The following is an 18,789-nucleotide window of genomic DNA, read 5'->3' on the forward strand; positions in this document are numbered from 1 at the left end:
TGTCTCAGTTTCCTCACCTGAAATATGGGGGAAATAATTGCACAGGGTTGTTCTAAGGATCAAATGAGATAATATTTGTAAAATAATTCACAAACTATGAATCATTACACAAATGCCTGCTACTATTATAATAATTAATATTAAATATAGTAATTATTACTCTGTTTATATGACTCATTGACTTTACATTGTGGGTGAAAAACAAACATATTATATATGCTTAGCAAAAGCACTTCCAAGAGATTGATAGCAGAGACCCTAACCACAAAGGGGATATGTTTCTATTTTCAGAACCAGGACTTTCAAGGTATAATCAAAGTGTTGGCTATATGTCCATTCAATTTTCAACCAAAACTGGGAAGAGGAGGTGCCAAAATATTTTGTGAAACTAGTAGTTGTGAAGTTTGTGGCTTAAAACCCATGAACGCAGACATTTCAGGGTAGGCCACACTTTCAGAGAACTCTCTTCATGCCTGACACATCCCCTGAGAAGTGCCCAGAAAGACCTGTTCCTTCCTATCAGCAATCAATTTAAATTCAAGGACATGGTCAAAGAACAAATGTACTCTTTACAGAGTTACTTAAAGAGTATAAATAAAGTTTCCTCCTCCTCCTCCTCCCTCCCTCTGTCTCTGTTTTTCTCTGTCTCTGTCTCTCTGTCTCTCTGTCTCTCTCTCCCCTTCCCTCCCTCCCTTTCTCCTCATAAGTATTGAGGTGTTCCTGTTCCCCAAATGTAGATAACTAGAAACCTTATATTTTTCCAGTCTAAAGTCTTAAGCTATGAAGTTCTAATTACAAAGTAACACATTCTATTTGTTATACTTTATCAATATTAGTAAGGGAATGATGTAATTGTTTAGAGTTGTGCAAAGACATTCCATGTCACTTCAGTGTTAATACCAGGCTGGAGCCTTCTTTGTCTGCCTGCATAAGCTAGATAAACACAGACCTGTATGCTTTCTTCTCATCTCAGGATACTTACTCAGAGAGATCCTGGAAAATATGCCTATTGTGAGCTAAACATTTCACTTTTCATTTTATCCATGTGCCAGAAATCCATTCCTTGGATAAACACTTTACAAACTGACACTCTAAAAGTCACTAAACATGATAAAGAGAGTGCACATCATTTCAGGACTGATTAAATATTTTCTCTCCCATGACAAATGAACAGTTCCAAACTATATGGAGCCTTTGGAACCAGCATTCCATTTTTTGTCTTTATTTTGTATGAAAGATTAATTTTCCATTTCAACTCATCAGTTATGCAATCCTAGCTTTGGTAAAGGAGCACTCATGCAATTCAGAATGAATATTATTTATTTTTAAAAGTATGTAGAATAATGCTTTGTTTTGGAGTTAAGTCATAAATGGGCCTTCCTCCACACCGCCTCTGCCATTTATAGTGTTTTGTTAGTGACCATTTCCTAAATTTCTCATTTGTTAGTGCTAACTCCATCCTCAATCCTCATATTCATTTATCTGTGTACGTGTTATATACCCTAGAACAATGGAAGCTTCTTGTGGGCAAGAACTGTTTCATTTTTATCTTTTTATCCCCAGTGCCTAGCACTATGTCCTGTCCATGGTAGATGCTTAGTAGCAGTTGATTTTTTTTTTGTTTGTTTTTCTATAGTCAGAAAGAATTTGGAGAAAAGAAGATGGGTATTTAACCTGTCTATAAAATCAAAAGATTGCAATTAGGTATATTTGGTAGATTTAAGATATATACAGGCTAAACTTGACTACTTTGAAATTTGAAAAAATAATGCAAATTAATTACACAAATTACTTTCCACCTATCCCATTCATTTACATTGTACTACTACCCATCTCCAGTTGTCCTGAACCACTGGACCAATATGACTCTGGAGGAGAAAGTGAGGTTGGTGACTTTGCACAGCCCTCCCTCACTTAAATCCAATTTACTGCAAGTCATGGTCAAGAATGGAGGACAGGGCAGCTAGGTGGCACAGTGGATAGAGCACCGGCCCTGGAGTCAGGAGTACCTGAGTTCAAATCCAGCCTCAGACACTTAACGCTTACTAGCTGTGTGACCCTAGGCAAGTCACTTAACCCCAATTGCCTCACTAAAAAAAAAAAAAAGGATGGAGGACAAACAACTTTATACTACTTGTACTACTGCTGACTAGTAGTAAAGCCCCACCTCCAGGCTGGCCAGTAGTGAGATCCCACCCCTGGGGCCTACCAGCTGAGAGACTGTTTCCATAACAACCAAGCATCAAGGTGCTCAAAACCTCCTCAGATTTCTTCAAAGGTCCCTAATTTTAAAAGTGAAGGCTTCACCCTCTATTGGTGCACCTTGTAACCTCTTTCCGTTTTGGTAGATGTTTCCTATACAACAAAAAAATTCATCATAGTGACTCAAATATTCTTATGATGAGCCTCTTCATATTTAAGTCAGGTAGATGGGAAGATAATAGGTAAATGACACCAAAAGTCTCTTTAGTTTTGTCAAAACTGCTAGAGCCTGACAACAGTAATATAATACTTCAATTTCTTATCGGCTTCTCTAGTAGACAATATCCTACCAATCATGTTATTTCGTGGGTATTTAACATATATGAATTTGCTACTCTCACACTGAGGGACTTTACTTAAAAATTTCTGAAACTTTAATTACAATATATGGAGCCTACATGTTCTTATTCCCCAGATTCAGGTATTTGCATCTTTTATCTACTTTTCTTTTATGAATTCAGTGGAAGGAAATTAAGAAGTCACATTGTCAAACCTATACCTGAAAAAGAATCCAGTCTACTATATCTTCAGCAAGTGGCAATGTAGTCTTTGCTTGAATATCTTTTTTTGAAAAGGAACCCACTTCTTCCTGAGACAGGTTGTTTGTTACTCTTGTGAATAGCTCCAGTTGTTAGGATGTTGTTATTTTTTTTTCTCATATGTATCAGGAATATAAGTGCAATTTTCAACCACTTCCTGTCTAGGACCAACCAGAATGAGTCTAGTTCCTTTTCTGATAGCCTTTCAACAACTATGACATTTGTCCTAAGCTATCTCTTTTCTAGGCCAAACAATCCCAGTTCCTTTAGTGGATCTTTGTTTATATGGCAGGATATTCAGGCCTTTCAACCTATCTAGGTCATCTAATTCTTTATGTTCCCTGGCTGATCAATCTTCTTTTAAAATATGGCAGTCAAAATAGACCACAATACTCCAGGTATAGTTAAGTAAAATTTCAATTATTAAGATGAACTAAATGGAGGGGAAGTCTGAATTAGTATATAATGAGATATCAATAAAGTAATAGTTTTAAAAACATATTTTAACTAATAGTTTTGACAATCAGAAGTCCTGAGAAGTGTGATATATTAAATAGCTTAAACTTATTTGCTATTCATACAATATGAAATGCTTAAAAAGATATTGCTAAAATATTATTTTAATCATGGTAATCTCCCTCCTTAAAGTTATATTTGAATCATTAGATTTCTTAATTATTATATTCTTTAGAAATACTTTCACAAAAGTAGAGATAATAAAAGGAGTTTTCACTCAAGATGAGTTTACTAGTCAACTTGATCAAATTGTAGGAAATGGACCAATGTTTAGAGGCAAATGTGGGGTATCTATCATATAATGTGGGTATGCCCACTGACACTCTTAATAAATGGATGCTGAAGAATCAATCATGCTTCCCTGTGATCTACAAAAATAAGCTAGTCATTTTCACTCAGACTTCCTTTCCACTTGCATGTACATGCATTTTAGAGGTAATGGAGGAAAAAAATTTATACAATGTGTAGCTTCTTTCTCTTTGGCACAAGTTTCAGAAGTTCACTGTAAACTTCACCTGCTTTTCCAGCGAGCCTGAGAGGGCAATTGCTGGATACGTTTCTGTCTTTTTGTTGCCAGTTCTTATAGTTACTACAATAGAGAGAGGGTGTCCTGATGTTGTATATGGCAAAAAGCTTTGATGACTCATGGAGAAGCCCAAGTTCAAAAGTTCCTGAGTACAAGAGTTTGAGTACCAGATTCTGTAAAGAAAAAAAGTGATTTCTTGATGTACCGTGCTCCTCGGACAAAGGAGAGGAGTAACACTGGTGAGTTATTCTGACAAAGCAGGTCTGATGGGGAAGAGTATTGCTTATTCAGCAGTCTCAAAAGTATGTTTATTTTCCAAAGGAATTAATTCTAATACTCCCAAGGTACTATATTTTGGGGTCAGGCACGATCCATTTATGGGAAAGAGGGACATACTGGATTAGCACATCTTTCCTGATGACAATTCAATGTTCATTTTCCTTCTCAAGCATGTTAATGGTCATTTCTGTATCTACTTATGTTCTCTCAACAGCATGTGAAGTGAATATGAGAGAGAGAAAGAGAAAGAGAGAGATTAATTTTTTAGAAGTATATCCCATGATTAGATTCAGTATATGTAAACTGGGAGCCTTTATGGAGGGAGTGGGGGAAGCTTGGGCTATGGTTTATACTACAAATGTTTTGCTGTAAACTAATTTAGAATTGATCCAATTTATATCTTGCTATCACTTTTATCAAAGAGAATGATCTTCGGGGCAGCTAGGTGGCGCAGTGGATAGAGCACCGACCCTGGAGTCAGGAGTACCTGAGTTCAAATCTGGCCTCAGACACTTGACACTTACTAGCTGTGTGACCCTGGGTAAGTCACTTAACCCCCATTGCCTCACTAAAAAACAACAAAAAAAACAAAACAAAAACAAAGAGAATGATCTTCAACCCGGAAAGGGAATAGTGATCATAGTTGAAAGAAAATTGAAATCTAAGTTAGTTAAAGGGATAGGAAAAAATACTTAATATTCTTAAATGATTTCAAGACCTATAGCTCAGTAAACATACAGACATATGTATGTTTGTGTGTATATATATATATATATGTATATATTTATAGTGTGTATATCTATTCTAAGAGTCTATGATTCTACTGTTAATTTTACAGATCTCTTAGAAATATGTATTTCTCTCAAGTGATATATTCCAGATCTTAACAACACTTGTTGTTAACCAATATTTCAATAAACAAAAATATCCATATACCCTGCCCCCATTTAAGGTCTTACTTATTAGGCATTTCATTTTTTGTCTTTCATTTAGGTAATCAATTACTAGTTACCAGTTTACATAAAAGTTCATATATAATCATTTCTATAATATTGAGTATCCAAAGTTGTTATATGCTCTCAACGAAGACAAGAGACTATGGTTGTTGGGACCATATCCGAGTCAGAATGTTATTTGAAGTCTGGTCAGTTTTCTGGATTAAGGAGATGAAAAGGGAGGAACAAATGGAAACATGAGAAATCATGTATTTTCAATCAGGTGTCTACCTATGTTCAAATTTGCAACTCTAAAACAAACTAAAAAAATCCTACAGCTTCCTTGCATTATCAGTGAGGCAATTTTGCCTCATACCTTTCACATCTCTCTTCACTTTCGTGAAAAGCTTACCTACATTCCAACCTCCAAATCCTTTTACTAGTTTTTAGAAGTCCTGTTTTCTGCTACTTTAATTTTTCCTGTTTTCTTTTCTAAAATTCCTCTCCAGCTTTATAGCACTAAATTAGATACAATGCGTTGGTTAGATATAGTGATGATGTTGTTCAATCATTTTCCAATCATGTCTAACTCTTTGTGAACCCCATTTGAGGTTTTCTTGGCAAAGATACCAGAGTGATTTGTCATTTCCTTCTCCAGTTCATTTTACAGAAGAAATAAACAAGGTAAACAGGATTAAGTGACTTTTTGCCCAGGGTCACAGAGCTAGTGTCTGAGGACAGATTTGAACTCAGGAAGATGAGTCTTCCTGACTCCAGGCCCAGCAGTCTATCCACTGTGCCATCTCGCTGCCTCTAGAAGCAGTAATGACACACTATTCTAGTGATGGGAAAAAGATAGAATTCAGCAGCAACAATGTGCATTTAAATGCAGTACTATATTAAATTAATGTCTAACTGTTTAAAAATGACTGGTGCTCTTTGTTGATTACTTTGAATGCAATATGCTATATCATGGACACTTGTCTGACACCAAGTACTTTGCAAACCTGTTCCGAAGTGAAATATTTTACTGCAGTATAGTAAGTCCTCTCACCATTTATGAGCCGCTGTCAATGAATGCTCCTCAGCTTCTTGGTCAATTTTTGCTGCAAACATGGAAGGAAAAAAAAAAGAGATAACATAAATGCTAAATAAGTTTCATATCTCAAGGAGAATATGATGCAAAGCCTGTAAAATTATTATATAGTAGAATTTGATGACATAACTGACTATAAAACTAATATTCATCCATTTGTAAACAACTTCAAAAAGCACATCCTACAGATGTATTTTTAACTCCTATATTCTCCTCTAATACTTTAATCATCTGTGATTTCATTGGATATACTTTGTTAACCAATATAAATCACCACTCACTGTAACTTGGCTGAAAGGTTATTAGAGGTTTTGTGACCAAAAACAGTATTACAAGGCCAATATGGAAATGACCCTCTCTAAACTCAGCTACTTTGTTTCCTGGACAATAGGCACATTGAATACTTTGCTAGGCCAATACTAAAAGTCTTTTTAACTTAATGGAACCTGTTGAGCGTTCAGATTCTATGGGCATATATTTTTATAGACTTTGAGAGCCAGGGTCACCTCAATTTCAACTTGAGGCACCAGAATAGGACCTCAGTGGTGAAAATGTAAATATAATGGATACATAATTTTAAGTTTGTAGTTTTGATTCCTCTAAATTAGGTATATAATATTGATGTAGGGAAGACATCAGTTTCATGTTCTATGTTGCTTTTAAGATCTTTAAAAATAATTCCTAGGATTGATAGGGATGATAATTTCAGAAGATAATTCTAAAGACGCAACAGAACAACAACAAAAAAACCCCTGAATATGATATAGGTATAAGATTTAATTATCACATTGATATTATGTTTTTTCTGTCTGTCTCTGATCTGTTTTTTTCTTTTTTTTTTCTGGGGAAATGGGGGTTAAGTGACTTGCCTAAGGTCACACAGCTAGTAAGTGTCAAGTATCTGAGGCTGGATTTGAACTCAGGTCCTCCTAAATCCAGGGCCAGTGCTTTATCCACTGCATCACCTAGCTGCCCCCTAATTATCACATTGTAATCCTGTTCATTCAATAAATATAATAGTGCTACAGATGAAACAATAACTTGGGGTTTTTAGATTGCTTTTTAGAAAATCATAGAATTAAATTTAGAAGGTACCTAGGAAGTCATATATCCCAGCCTTTAACCAAGTCATAAAAACTGCCTACAATATTTCTAGTGAACAATAATCTATTATTTGCTCAAAAACCTCCAGTCATAGGGAACTGAATTTAGAAAAAGTCCATTCCATTTCAGGGTTGGTGTTGGGGAACAGAAATAGCTCTCTGCTTCTTAGAAATTTATCCATAGGGGCAGCTAGGTGGTATAGTGGATAGAGCACCAGCCCTGGAGTCAGGAGGAACTGAGTTCAAATCCGGCCTCAGACACTTAACACTTACTAGCTGTGTGACCCTGGGCAAGTCACTTAACCCCAATTGCCTCACCAAAAAAAAAAAAAAGGAAAAAATTATCCATTTTACTAATTAATGAAACTGTAACACCAGAAAATTTCAAATTTCACTTTTCTGTAGCTAACATGAATAAATAGAATTTCCATTAACTTTGAAAGCAACAGTTTGATTGAAGTTATGTCACAAAGTCAACTGGAGAAGTTACACAGCATATATTATAAGAATCCAAAGTACAGTGGCAATAGACAAGGAAAATAATAAAAAAGGAGTTTAACTTTCTGTCTGAATATCCCATTTGGAACACAATGATGTATGAGTTCATATTTGGGGGAATGAAGGAATAGAGATGGTAAGGTTAATAAAATAAAATTGATAACAACAACAATAATAAAACTAAGTTGGAGATATGCAAAGAGAAATATTTTACTTGTGACTTTCTAAGGTGTCTCCATCTCTACTTAAAACACAAAAACACAGCTTGGACTGGTTAGTGTTTTACGGCCTCAAGACAGTGGTTTTCAAATGTCTGTACAGTATCTGTAAAGTCATAACTGAGTGTCATACTCCTACTATTTGCCAGGTTTGCTAAAATTTGACAGGATCATTTGAGCTGGCGGCAGGGATCTGCCTCCCCCCACACACACACACTTTGCACATTAGATGGTTTACATAAGTCTAAAGGCCAATTGTTTACCATATTAAAAATGGGACAAATGTTCCATGATGCATTCTTTAAAAGAGTTTCAGCATGAACACCCTGCACCATAAACATTTGCTCTGGGCTGCGTGGAATAAGGAAAGATTTCTATCTAGAAGCAACGCGATAAATACTAAGAGGTTGCTTAAACACACACACACACACACACACACACACACACACACCCCAAACCCAGACCCTTTTCAGAAAGCCCTTTCATATGCTATCAAATTTAGTTTAAAAAAATTAGGCTAGAAAAGAGATTGCATATAATTAACATAGATTTTTAAAGAAATCATTGCACTGAGGTTTATATCAACAAGTTTAGTTCTTGGTACATGATGCAAAATATTTTTAAATATATATTCATTGCACACAAAGAGACAAAACACTAATAACACTAGATTTTATGAAATGACTTCATAAAAGATAGATATAACATTCAAACAGTCCCCTATATTGTGATAAATATGCTGAAATGAATTAGTTTTATTTCATTTATAATTTTTAATCACCTATGTAGGAGCCCTATGAAGATTTATTTTGATATGAGAGTTAAAGAATCATCTCTTGCCTCATTCTATGGACAAATTTGATGGTAAAGGCACAGTCCGTAGTATATAATCCATGTGTTGCAAAGTGGCAGTTGTTTCTAATAAGTAGCAAATATGGACTAGCTTACTGAGCCTAAATCTATATTCTAATCATTAATCCAATATTCCATAGGACTCAATATTTTAAACTATTCTTACCCAAAACTTTTACATGGTTTAGAAACTAGGGGGATTTCTGTGTTCAAATGGTAATTAGCCTGGATAAACAGTCAAACCAAAGATCAAAGAAACCACATTATGGTTCACTATTTCAATATGAGTCAACAATCCAGTGAACCAAATAGATGTTTCCCCTTTCTATGGCAATCTTACAAGAAACCCCTTAGTGACCTGGATTTCATCTTATGGGGACATGGCTATATATACCATTTTGTCCACATACACAAGATATTTATTTCTTCAACTTTCAATCACTGCAAGATAATAATGTTATTGTTAACTTACAAATGAAAGTGACTTTTGGGGGTGAGGTGGGGTATGGTTGAGGGGATACGATTGATTTTACCCTCAGTTACTTTTGCTATTTAATATAACTTCACCAATGTTTTAATTAAATTACATTAGTGAGTGAAATTGAAGATAGATGCAAATAAAACACTTATAGATGGTTGTACATGGAATTGTGAGCCCGCTAGCACCACCTCCATCATCATCACAATTATAGTAACAAATATCAAAGCTCATATGCTCTAGATACAAGGGGTGAAACATAAAACCTGGAGGCAACAGGTTTTTGCCTGCAAAACTCCCCGTTATGACCTGAAGCACATTAAAATATAATTAGGAACTATTTAATAAAATAAATAAAATATTATAAAACATAGATAATGTTAGCTTGTGATTTTTAAGTCAATACATAGGTCTTAGCAATCTGTTTCTATTTGAGTTTGATACCACTTGTCTAGACCACATTAGATATCTAGTGCACATGTTTTTCTTCTTTAATTGAATAATACTGTTAATTTTTAAATATTAGTAAAGCCTTTTGGTGGTCCCAGTCTCCCTTTTCAGATTTCCTACATTTTCATTTCTTCTGCCTACTCTATGATGTAGCCATACTGACCTTTTTGCAATTCCTTGAACACAACATTATGTCTACCATCTCAGTGTCTTTGTTCTGGCTCTTCCACATGCCTGGAATGCTCTGCCCTTTCACATCTGCCATTTCTTTTCCCTGGATTCCTTTAAGACTCAGCTTAAAAGCAGGAGGCCTGTCCCAGTAATCCCACTGTCTGTTGCTTTTACCTCTGATATTACCACCTGACTTACTATATATGTACATGTCTTATACACCCAGTTATTTATATATTGTCTATGAATTCCTTGAGGAGAGGGACTAATTTTATCTTTCTTTTTATCACTGGCACATAGCCCAGGGACTGGAAAATTATTAAGCTCTTAAATGATTTTGATTGGTTGTTGATTAATTAGTATATCATTCTACTTGGGGATAGCATTTAATTAAATTTATTCATGTTGATTTCTCTTACCTAGAATAAACTATCAACTTATCATAATGATGGGTAAAACAACATTAATTAGTAAAAATCTGAAATATAGAACATATTAAAATAAATACATTTATACCAATAAGACCCCAAACTGGGTTGACAGCATATTTCTAATGGAAGTTTTTAGTAATATAAGTAATGAATATATTAAAACTTTCAAATTACTATTTTTTTATTTGTATGTAAATGTTTTTTCCCATACAGTTCCAAACATTTCAGGTCAAATGCTGCCCTGGAAATATTATTTAGACTATTTTTAATAAAATCCTTTTTCATTTTCACTCTTGCTCATTCCCTTATGTAATTATCATGAATTTGATATCATTAGGATCTGAATTTATGAATAGTTCCAATGCCATACCATATTTATTATTGTTCAGTCTTGTTTGAATCCATGTGACCGCATGGACATTTTTTACGGGTTTTCTTGGAAAAGATACTTTAGTGATATGTCATTTCCTTTTCCAGTGTGTCCCCATTTTACAGAAGAGGAACTGAGGCAAACAGGGGTTAAGTGTCATTCCCAGGGTAACACAGCTAGTAAGTGTCTGAGGTTGGATTTGAACTCAGATCTCCCTGATGCCAAGGCTAGTGCTCTATACATTGCACCAACTGGCCATACTATGCCAATATTGAAAATATAAAGTAAATAAAGAAAATTATATATAATCATTTTAATATAAATTACTATACACATATGGTGAATTGATCTTCAACTGAGGGCACTGATATCTTGAGATAGTACTTCATCCCTCCACTCAAATGAATCTGCCTTAGTTAATGACAGTTATATTTATGTTAATATGCCATCAAAGTGATGGGAAAATAAAGGAATTCTTTTCCCCTCTTAAACACATTTCTTATCTATAGACATAAGAGAAAGAAATGTTCTCAATAGTCTGTTTAATTCTATGGACATGCATTTCCATGGAGGTAAAAAAATGTATTTTAGCAAATTAGAAGAAAAAAGTAATTACCTTATCCAACATCTGTATTATCTTTTTAAAGCTCATAATCAACAAAATATCCCCAAAGGAAAAACAAATGACATTTTCTAAGAGGTATTTTTTCTTATGTGCACAAATATTACATTTTATATAAAACTTCAACATTTGAATATAAAAATTGATATTTTCTTCCCTTCACCTTCATCTTACAGTGGTTCCAACTCTAATAATTGCTTGCTTTTTTTTTCTGTACATGTATGGTGGAAAGATTTGCAATTGATTACCAACAATTCCACTGATGGTTAGCTCTAAGGTTTAGTGTTTAAGTAAGCCCAATGACAAAGGTTCAATTCCTAGTTCAAGTAGCTTCATTTTATTCTAAGGCCATAGGCAACTATCTAGTACTAATCATAATTGTGAGCCTTTTGTCACATAAGAGCTAGGAGGGATTTAAATAAAACCATATAATTAAAATATGACACTATCTAGGGGGTATAAAAAAGCATTTCAAATATATGACACATTAGTAGTTAGTCAGTTCTATCACACTGACATACATGAAGACCACGTTTATTATGATGAAAATCCTAAAGGACTCCATAAAGTAGTTAAGTTTGACTTTAGACCCTCTTCAAAGATGTCAGCACTGACAAACAAAATGCTTCTAAGACCAACACAACTAAGATAACCTAAGAACTATTGATATCTGAAAATGAGTGGGCATGAAAGGTAGTTAAAAAGGTAGAACCCACTTTTACTTACTATATGACTATGATACCAGTTCTATTGTCTCTTCCCCCTATTTGTTATATTCCCACTAAGAGCACTTTTAAAGAGCAAATGCTTTTTGTTGAAAGAAGGCAAAACAGAAAAGAAAAAAGTGCATTTTTCAATCTGTAAATTTAAGTACATTCACTTTTATCATTTTAATATTTTTTTTAGTTTCTATTCTATATTTTTCCAGTAGGGGGAAACTCTTTTTTAAACTCATGGTGGAAAATTTGTGTAAATTATGACCAATGTTAAATTTCAAGACTGTTTTGAATATATTTCCAATCTGTTATCAATAAATTTATAAGAAAATATGTTGAATTAATTATATGAGGGGCAAAATATAAAAGATGCCAGTTACTTAGCTTCCAGCAAAATTCATTAGACTAATTTTTGCAGCACATATTTCACTTTTCTGAGACATCAAACAAGTCTAGCAGCCTTCTAATCATGCTATAATAAAGATAATAGAATACTGAGCTAGAGAAGAGGAAATGTTAAGAACAGACAGGCTCAAAAAGCTTGGATTAGTAATAAAGCTGGTTTGTCTTCAAGTTATCATCAAACCCCTTAAAGGTCTTTCTTAATCATCTTCTTTAACCATTTCTAACTGGAAACCTAAACCCCTGTCCCCATAATTTTCTCTCATAATCTCTATTCATCTCAATGTTTCTGCACTTCATTCCCATTCTACAGGTTTTCCTGTGACAAGATTAAAAACATCTCCTTCTTTCTTTAATTCACTACATTGACTTTGCTGCTTTCCCAGAAGTAATCTTAATGGACTTGAGACTTCTTCTTGGGGGGAAAGGGGGAAATACAAGCTACTGAAATGCCAAAAAACAATTCTTATGTTGTGAAAAAGCAGTATGATATAGGGGGAAAAGCACTGGATTTGGAGTTTGACAGTTGCGGTTTGAGACCCATTGATGTCATTTATTTGTTGTGTAACTATAGGCCTTTTTGTGTAACTATAAGGACCTTTATCTTCCTGAGCCTAAGAGATTCCTTGGTTGTAAACAGTCCTATAAACAGGATTCCAATGAAATAGAAGCAATAATACTGTACTTACACTACCTACCTCAACGGGCTATTCAAAGTATTTATAAACTCTAATGTGGCATATCAATTGGATGCTATTATTGCTACTCTAACCCCACTTCCACTTCACCTGGAGGTATTTTCAGAAGGGCAGCCCTTTGACTTTGACATAGAATGCACTGTAATTGCAGGGAGAAATGAGTATCGATTGGCTGAGAGAAATAATGCAGCTGCTTACCTACATGTGATAGGAGTTTTCTTCAAAATTATTGAATCACTTTGAAAGAGGTGCCCAAGAGAGGCAAGTAAAGACTTTAGAATGTCTGCAGCTCCAGAGGGATCTCCAGTTCCCCATTAAAAGTTCCACATTTGTCTTTCTCAACCACCTCTCTTACAGTCTTCCTGGAATCCAGAGAAATCCTTTCTCCTTTAGCTAGGTTTGTGGCTTCTCTAATACAACAAATAGATTTTAGTCTCCCTTTGTTTATGCAGCAGTGTACAGGATTGTCTCTAAGAAATATCAACCAAAGTTTAGACAGAAATGGGGTTATGTTCCTATTAATAATAATAATAACTATAACTATAACCCCAGACTGCCAAAAGCACATGCCACTAAATACATTAATAATTTATCCTTTACATATCTTATTTGTTTTCTTTTCCATTTGACTGAATTTTGGGTTTTTGTTTCTGTTGGGGGTTTTTTGGTATTGTTTTGTTTTGTTTTTAGTGGCAGGGACTTTTGTTTGCCTTTCTTTGAAACTCCACAGTGCTTAGACCATTGGAGGTGCTCAATAAGTGCTTATAGTGTTGGACTACATACAATAAAAGAATAAACTTTGATGAAATTTCATGTACTCTGTTTTTCTACTTTATATTCATTTTGAGCTTGACTTTTAAATGAGTATTTATATTTGTTAGAGAATTTTCAATGCATATGATAAAAGGAAAGTGCTTGAAGTTTCTTAGGCCAGTTTTGTTATGTTTTGTTTGTACAAAATACAAAAATCCAGAAGGCACAAATGATGTAAATTTGGGAAAAGCTTATATGTATTTAATAGATCAAATTAATTTATGAAAACTCATTAAAGATACTTTCTGTAGGATATCACTTGCCAACTAAGCATAACATCACATGATTTCTATGCCTAACAGAAGCATTAGATTTGCTAATAATTAAAGGTTAACAAGACTATAAGGGACTTACAGTGTAAAAAGTGTATGTTGGGTTTACTTGCCATTCCATTCAATGAGCATATCCCCCAGAGCATGAGACAGGTACTACTTCCTTTTACCAAATTTTAAGTCACTGTATCTTTTCACATCCTGCATAACCTACTGCATCCTTAGAACCAAACTTATCCTGAATTTATTTATATGGGTTGCCCTATCATTGGCAACCAATACATTGGCACCCTATATCATTCCAACTTGAGACTGTTTACCTTGGAGACCTGATATAAAAGGGTATAATTTTGACTTTGGCGATTATCATCCCACTTACTGACTTTAGAACATAACCCCTACTTGAGACTTTCCTTTATAGTGAAAATAGAATGAGCCTTCCATTCACTTCCCTTATAGTCCATTCAGCCAGGCCTTTAGCTTCAGAACTAAACATTTCCATTATAATGGCTGCATCATGGTGGGTGGTGGTTGTGTTTTTTGACCTGTGGTTTATGGGATCACAGGACCTAGGGGTGGACAATTTGGAGCAAAGAGGGGGCCCTTTGCTGAAACCAGATGGCAAATGAACTCCTGAACTTTCCTAGAGGGCAGCCATTTTTTCTCCTTTTAAGTGTCAAAAAACTGGATTACCTTTTAGTTCCAGCTCAGCTGAATAAAACTGCTGGCTAGATAAATTCAGTCAACTGCTAATCATGCAAGAGGTTAAAAAATATTGAAAAACAGTTCCATTTCAACAGCTTGGAATTCATCAATGTCTCCTCCAAAAGCACTCACAAATCCTCCCCAGACTTCTGTCACCACAACACTTTTGTAGTTGTTGTTGTCCTACTATGTTACTATTTTGACCCAGTGATTACTGTCTGTAGTCGGTGCCTGGCTCCAAAATCTTTTGCAATTTGAGGTATTTCAGCTGTACTAGTTCCAAAGGACTATGAGTAAGCAGAGGCACGGAAAGGGCCGCCCTTTCTGATCTTGTGCTCTCATAAGGGAATACCACATCTTCCCAGGTAATTGGAGACAGAGTTGCATTTGAGTAATCTCAGATGGAAAGCAACTTAGAACCCTTTCATCTGTTTGTCTAGTCTTTAAATCTTTTTGCTATTTTCCCTTTTATTTAAAGTGTTAACTAGTATTTGTTTATAATTAGCTATGAATGTGCATTTCAGTTGCTTTTAAGTATAGCCAGTTGTTGGGCTTTTTTTTTTAAACTGACTATGTGCCTTGTCTCTGAGTCATTTAAAGTTGTTATTTGATTGAAGCTATATTACTTTTGTTTTGAGATTTCTGAGGCATGGTTTCTATTGACACTAAACTGAAGCTCAAAGAAATGTAGATAAATTTTGAAAGAGATATAGAATATGAATAGTAGTACTATTTCCTTCCTTCCTTTCCTGGATAATGAGAGAAAGCTACACTCAAATGCATTGCCTTTCTGATGCCTCCCAGTTTCTCATGACGATAAAAAAAATGCTACAGAATGCTCCTGGGAAAGAGGAAAGGAGAGAATCTATGAGGGATGAAATTACAACAGAGCCTTTGTAATATTTCACAAGCACCTTATAGTTAAGAGTAAGAGCTATTTCTATATCATGTGGGATAATATATAACGCATGTAGACATGTGTCCTTAAGTAGATAGGCACATAGGTACATGCATTAACTTCAAATAAAACAATTGGGGAAATAATTATATTCATTGCCAACTCACATAAACAATAGCGTAAGGGATGTAACTTTTGGCCAAACCAAAAACAGTGCCTCTTTCGTCTTATCACCCACCTAGATGAATTTAACTAAATGATTTTCAGTTGCTTTTAAAAATCCATATTGAAACAAAAATAAAAGAAAGCAATAGAAAACAAATGAATTAGTTATGGACATATGTTTTGTATCATTCATAAGGTATGTTGGGTATCATAATGGCACACCATTTCATAGAGGTACTAGTTTCACCTCTGAAAATATCTCATCCCTTCTAAATGTTTATGACAAGTCACCTGCCTCAGCTGCAAGGTATAACTTGGATCCAGGGCTTTATTTCCTACCCACTTCTACTGTCATCAGGGTAAATGTTATTGTTCAGTCATTTCAGTAGTGTTATTGGGAAAGAGACTGGAGTGGTTCACCATTTCCTTCTCTAGTTCATTTCACAGATGAGGAACTGAGGCAAACTGTTAAGTGATTTACTCTGTGTCACACAGCTAGTAAGTGTTTGAGGCTGGGTTTGAACCCATGAAGATGAGTCATCCTGATTCTAAGCCCCATGCTCTCATTGTACTACTTAGCAGCCCCACAGTAGAGAATTCGAAGGTTATAAATTAGAACCCTCTTTGCCTCAATTTAATGGACTTCTTTTCTCTTTATACACTGTGCCTTCCTTTTGCTAAAATGAAATCTACTTTACCTAAGTATTTATTCCAAAGCAATTACTAAAATGATCATTTAGATAGGACTCCTTTCTCTTAACTTACTTCTTCATAAGAGATGGAGGTCAAAGCAATCTAGGAATTTTAGCTGTGTGGCAAACATAAAAATAGTTGTTTCAGTCCTTCTGAATTAAGTAAAATATGATCCAATAACAACCTGTAGAGCTAAAATATCCAAATGTATAACATTTTTTGGGGGGTGGGGTTCAGGCCATTGAGGGGTGACTTGCCCAGGGTCACACAGCTAGTAAGTGTCAAGTGTCTGAGGTCAGATTTGAACTCAGGTCTTCCTGAATCCAGAGCTGATGCTTTATCCACTGTGCCACCTAGCTGCCCCAAATGCATAACTTTAAATTAGGAATTTGTGAAAGCATAAACAAATTCTTCTTCAACATTTTCTCCCAAATATTTATAATGTCTTCACACTCATAGCATGACCTATAGCAAGAAATCTATCAAATTTAATCTATAACACTGTCAATCTCAAAATATTTCAATCCCTTTGGGGGCAGCTAGGTGGTGCAGTGGATAGAGCACCGGCCCTGGATTCAGGAGTACCTGAGTTCAGATCCGGCCTCAAACACTTGACACTTACTAGCTGTGTGACCCTGGGCAAGTCACTTAACCCCCATTGCCCCGCAAAACAAACAAACAAACAAAAAACAAAAAACAATATTTCAATCCCTTAATTTCACGGTAGTTAGAAGAGAAACCTCCATCAAACCAGCTTGGAGGACAGTAGGCATGCTATACAACATGCCTCTCGTCTTATATATGATTCCAAATATGTTTCTCTACTTTAACAGCTATGGATTTTAGAGCCTTAAAAACCCTTCAAAGTAACCAACATTTTTTATTAGACTGATTTTGTCACACTTTCCTGAATAAAAAAAAACAACAAAAAACCAACATTAGATAAAACTCGAATACCAGCATTCTAAAATGGCAACAAAGATTGCCCTGAAAATAAAATTCTGGTCAAAAGATGGATTTTAGATGGTCTGTCTCTGAGGTCTGCATCTTTTATGAAGTGGGATGCCTAAGCCTAAAGTAGAAATGATCATAGTTATTCTTGAATGGACAAGGGACAGATACCAGCTAGCTTAGTTGAACAGTATGGTAGAGACATTTTCAGTGACAACATGTATAAATTGGTAGTATTCCAAAAAATTTCAAGCTGTTTATGGTACAATTGTTCTGGAGTCAAAAAGTAAAAATGGATAGTAAAATAGAGGAGTAAGACAACCTTCTTATTTCCCCTTCATACATTCCTTTACCTATAGCTATTATCTTCATGTCGCTAAAACTCACCTCTTTAAGCTCAAATCAGTTCACCAAGTATTCAAGTACCTACTACTACATGCTTGACACTAGTCGGCCACTTTTTCTGAGTGCCAAAAGGTAGGAAACGTGGGCTTAATGTGAAGCTTTAACAAGGGAAAAATGCAGTTTGCTAGATTTTCTGATTTAATGAAGTTCTGTTTTTACAGTGATAAAATGGACTATTTTCTATTTTCCAGTAATAACTTCAATGGCTATTTTTTAAAAATTGCAATGGGAATGCAAGGCAATTCAAATGTGTCAAAAAAGAGATGGACTCTGTGGATGATTAAGAGAGATTACAGGAACTCAGTCACCCCTACTTAAGAAATTTGCTTTTGAAGGCATGTTGATGTCAGTCAACAGTTAACTTTCTCTTTGAAAAAATCCAATAAACTTTACTCAAAGACTATATCAACAGAAATATGGAAAGCAGACCATTGCAAAGTGAGGGAGGTATGATCCCACATATCATGTTTTGTGCTACCATGCTCATTCGAGTCACACCATCTTGGCCTCAGGAAATAATATGAGGGCACTCCAAATTTCTTGTATTGCATCAATAGGAAGTTTAGCTACCAGTAGTTCACTGTGAGTAAAAACAACAGTAACTCCAAAACTTTTGTTCAGTTGTAAGCAAATGAGAAGTGAATTTGTATATTGTGAGTTAGCTCTCATAATCTGGGCTTGGAGATATATGAAAGACAAATTGTGGTACTGGAAGGGTTTCTTAA

At 35.0% G+C, this 18,789-nt stretch overlaps 1 protein-coding gene across 2 annotated transcripts in view; it reads right to left on the minus strand.

Annotated features, from left to right (window-relative positions):
• Positions 1–18,789, minus strand: part of FMN2 (formin 2) — a 453,587-nt gene that overhangs the window by 89,678 nt on the left and 345,120 nt on the right. For both annotated transcript variants that reach the window (XM_044003674.1, XM_044003673.1), the window contains one exon: positions 6,112–6,163. In XM_044003674.1, the coding sequence (XP_043859609.1) occupies positions 6,112–6,163 (52 nt within the window). The remainder of the gene's footprint in view (positions 1–6,111; positions 6,164–18,789) is intronic.

Source organism: Dromiciops gliroides, chromosome 4 (genome assembly GCF_019393635.1).
Source record: "Dromiciops gliroides isolate mDroGli1 chromosome 4, mDroGli1.pri, whole genome shotgun sequence".
Classification (NCBI taxonomy): Eukaryota; Metazoa; Chordata; class Mammalia; order Microbiotheria; family Microbiotheriidae; genus Dromiciops; species Dromiciops gliroides.